At 55.0% G+C, this 4123-nt stretch overlaps 2 protein-coding genes across 3 annotated transcripts in view; one reads left to right on the forward strand and one right to left on the reverse strand.

The window, feature by feature from the left end:
• LOC116830654 (E3 ubiquitin-protein ligase TRIM17-like) overlaps positions 1 to 4123 on the reverse strand; it is a 241167-nt gene that overhangs the window by 229268 nt on the left and 7776 nt on the right. The window contains exons 3-5 of one of the 2 annotated variants that reach the window (XM_075071667.1): positions 2831 to 3064; positions 2289 to 2312; positions 2084 to 2189 (exon numbers count right to left, since the gene is read on the reverse strand). In XM_075071667.1, coding sequence (XP_074927768.1) covers positions 2184 to 2189; positions 2289 to 2312; positions 2831 to 3064 — 264 coding nt within the window. In that variant the 3' untranslated portion in view covers positions 2084 to 2183. Of the gene's footprint in view, positions 1 to 2083; positions 2190 to 2288; positions 2313 to 2830; positions 3065 to 4123 lie in introns of those variants that run through there. The other variant, XR_012656910.1, reaches the window with a different exon arrangement.
• LOC116825933 (zinc finger protein RFP-like) overlaps positions 1 to 4123 on the forward strand; it is a 469299-nt gene that overhangs the window by 186734 nt on the left and 278442 nt on the right. The window lies entirely within an intron of this gene.

Raw genomic sequence — 4123 nt, forward strand, 5'->3', positions numbered from 1 at the left:
GAAGGACTGAGGGCTCCTGACTTGAGGACAGTGAGGAGCTGGAGTGAGAGCTGGAGGCTGGAGCAGAGTGAGGGAAAAGATTTTATTTTGGGGTTTACATGGACTCAGAGCGGAACCAGGAGGGGACTTTTCTCTCAGATCTTTTGGACTGTGAGGCGTAATTTAAGAAGTGCTGAAGAGGATAAACTAGGCAAGATGCTTGCCAAGATACCCTGAAATGGCTGAGGCTGGTATCAATAACACTCACTGCCCAGCCCCTAAGGGCTGCATGACAGCGCAGAGCCTGCCCCATTGCACACGGGGATCCTGGGGCGCAGGGAGCCCTGGTTACTCTGCCCCACACATTCACCCAGCGACTCCCCTGAGCTGCTGAACCCGGGTCCCTGGAGTTAGAGCACAGGCAGTCGAGTGGCACTGACTGGCCAGGGCTGCCGGGATGGGTGGAAGGAAAGGGTTAATCCCAGCGTAATGGCACTTTGCTGCAGGCAGAGGAGCTCCCCTAAGGAGGAGGAGCTGCCAGAGATGACAATGACAGCAGCAGCTGGAGCAGGACACAACCCTGGAGAGCTGCCCCCAGCTGGAGAAAGTGGATGCAGAGAACAGGCACAGTCTGAAACGACCCAGCTCCAGGAGGGAGATCTGGAGTCATCTGATTTCATAATGAAAACTAATCCAGGCCAGCTCTGGGAAGGACTGAGGGCTCCTGACTTGAGGACAGTGAGGAGCTGCAGTGAGAGCTGGAGGCTGGAGCAGAGTGAGGCAGGGCCGGCTCCAGGCCCCAGCAGGCCAACCGCGTGCTTGGGGCAGCATGCCACGGGGGCGCTCTCCCGGTTACCGGAAGGGCGGCAGGCGGCTCCGGTGGACCTCCCGCAAGCGTACCTGTGGAGGGTCCGCTGGTCCCACGGCTCCGGTGGAGCATCTGCAGGCACGCCTGCGGGAGATCCACCGGAGCCGCGGGACCGGCAAGTGGCAGAGCAACCCTGAGGCGTCCCGCCATGCTTGGGGTGGCGAAATGGCTACAGCCGGCCCTGGAGTGAGGGAAAATATTTTATTTCGGGGTTTACTTGGACTCAGAGTGGAACCAGGAGGGGACTTTTCTCTCAGATCTTTTGGACTGTGAGATGTAATTTAAAGAGTGCTGAGGAAGATAAACTGAGGAAAGATGCTTGCCAAGATACCCTGAAATGGTTGAGGCTGGTATCAATAACACTCACTGCCCAGCCCTAAGGGCTGCATGACAGCGCAGGGCCTTCCCCATTGCACACGGGGACCCTAGGGCTCAGGGAGCCCTGGTTACTCTGCCCCACACATTTACCCAGAGACTCCCCTGAGCTGCCGGACCTGGGTCCCTGGGGTCAGAGTGCAGGCAGTCGAGTGGCACTGACTGGTCAGGGCTGCTGGGGTGGGGGGAAGGAAAGGGTTAATCTCAGAGCGGTGGCACTTTACTGCCCAGTCCTGGCTGGTCTCTGCCCTCTGGGTGCAGCTCAGGGCGTGTGTCACTGAGCAGGTACCTGCCCACTCACCCGCCATTTGCCCCAGACACAGAGAACCCAGGTGTCGAGGGAAGGAGCAGACCCAGCAGCGCCGCATTGGCCCTGGCACGGGCTGAGCCTGCGAGCGCAGCAGCAGAGGCAGCAGCAGAGAGAGGGGCTCAGCCATTGATAGCAGCAGCGTCCCCACCCGCAGGGGAGGGGTCAGCGCTGGGACAACAGGCCAGGCTGGGTCAGGGCTGGGAGCTCTGGCAGCGAGCGCGGTGCCAGCACCAATGGCCCTGCTGGAGACCCTGGGCCTGGCCAGCTCCCAGTACAATGGGCCCAGTCCAGACGTCACAGCACCTGGCTCAGGGACACCCAGTAACTCAGCCATGGAGGGTCAGGATGTCAGAGTGACGGGGCCTGGTCAGACACCTGGGCAAGTACCAGCAGGTGGCTGTAAGTAGTAGGCAAACTGCCTAGCACCAGCTCATCAGCCTCCAGCTATCACAGCTCCAAGCCTGTCAACTGGGTGCATGTGTGTCCTGGGGTCCCAGGCTCTGTCCAGAGCCCCAGGCACAACACAGCTGAATGTCCAGTAGAATCCACTCACCTCCCAATCTCTTCAGCGCTTCCCTCATGTCAAGGGAAATTTTATACACGTTCTTCAGGTCAGTAGAAACAGCTTCTGCTTCCTGGAGTTTCACATTCTCACTCCTATGAAGAAAACGTCCCATCATCACTCAGCTGCTCTGTACACACAGCATCCCATAACCACCACCAAGAATATCCAAGTAATGCCAATAGGAAACACACCTGCTCAATGTGCTTTTTCACATCCTGAAAGGAAGAAAGAGAATCAATGTTCTGTATTAACACAATGTGCATAAAACTGTGTGAGTTTCACTCTGAGCATCAAACTTTCATCTAAAAAATAGATCAACCCTCCAGGCTTTCACAGTTTTGTGGTAAAATCTCATACACTATTGTGCATTAACACTTGTTTCATTTATGTAGGTGAGACAGGAATTTAGCTAAGATTCTCCCTTCTAGGGACCGCAACCCATCAGGATCTGTGTTTATCGCCTGTCTTGGGTCCAATGTTCTGGAGTCAGAGCAGGGATGCGGTTCAGCATCATTTTGTATTATCCATTTCATCTCCCATGGCCTCACTGGGGGCTCCATGATGGAGAATTACCCTCTAACATGAAACTGGGATATTTGGAACTGAGGAGCCCTTAACGGATGTTCTGTTTGTCAGTAAACCGCAGAACACATTTACTCTAATTGTTGGAATTCAGACCCAGGGATCTGAGTTCTAATTCTGGATGGGTGGAGAATTTTTGATGCCGTCTCACCTTTAGCAGCTCCACAACTGTTCCTGACATTTCTCCTCGATCTCTGTGATCAGCTGCTGCAGAGAGGAGCTTTGCTGAGAGAGTTTGGTGACAATTTTTCCTGTAGTCTCTGCAGAGTCTCCCTCTCCTCCTCCTCCAGGCTCTCTGCAGAAGCAGCTGCTCCTCCTCTCTCAGCAGTGTGTGCAGTTTGTTAAATTCACCTGCAATCATCTCTCTCCTAGTCTTCACTTTCCCCTTGAAATAGAAGAATAGGAAAGGCACAGAGAAAACATGAGCCAGATGTTGAGTTACACAGACTGGGCCTCAGTCCATGAAGCAGGGAATGTTAAATCACTATCAGATTTGTAAGGATATTTACTTCTTTACTACTTTAATAAGGCCAGTTTGGTAGCAGGGTTGTCTAGGGTGCTCTGTAAAGCCGCAGTATGTTCTTGCAGGTGGCATGGGATGGACACAAGGGAGTGGGGCACACATGGGTGTTGGGAACTCAGGGTATTGTCAGAGCTGGCTTTGGCCTCACCCAGCCTGCCTGAGCACGCCATGCTCATGTGTCCAGTGACCAGCCAGTGTCTTCCTCACACCCCCCACACTCTCTTCAGGGATTTCACTGTGAAAGACAAGTGAACTGGCACAGACATTGTGTCCCATGGGTTCATCACCTGGCTACAGACAAGCACAGGTAAAGTCACAGTAACAGTAGCAGGTGACTGGGATGAGGTGGCCACATGATGGCAGCAGAGGCTGTGAAGTGGCCAAGCTCTGCCTGGCTTTACACTGACCTGCCCCTGGCTCTCCTGACTCAGAGGGTGTCCACACTGCAATGGAGGAGTGAAGGCAGCAGGTGAAGACACACTCCAGCTTGCTCGTGTGTTGGTAGCAGTGAAGCCGCAGCAGCAGGGGCTGTACAAGCCCACTAGGCAATGACTTAGGCTGCTAGCCCACAGCTACCTGTTGGTGCCATTTAGACGCACCCCTGGGGCAGACTTTGCAAAGAGCTCAGCATTCACAGCTGGGTTTGGTGTTCAGAAGAGCTCAGCTCCCAGCCCAGCCCAGCCCCAGCCCAGCCCGCTGAGTGATTTTGAACCTCACCCATGGGTTAAATCCTTCCCTCAGCTCCCAGCTCTAGTGTCCGGCCCAGGCACTGGGCAGATGCACTGCAGGGACTGTGGGGGAGGAGGTGGGTGGGGGGGGGTGAAGAAACAATCCCTGTGTCCTCCAGGCTGCAGACACACTGTGGAGCTATTTCATGGAGGCCCATGAATCCCGCTGGCTGCAGCAGCCTCTACACCACCC

The sequence above is a fragment of the Chelonoidis abingdonii genome, chromosome 12 (genome assembly GCF_003597395.2).
Source record: "Chelonoidis abingdonii isolate Lonesome George chromosome 12, CheloAbing_2.0, whole genome shotgun sequence".
NCBI classification, from domain to species: Eukaryota; Metazoa; Chordata; order Testudines; family Testudinidae; genus Chelonoidis; species Chelonoidis abingdonii.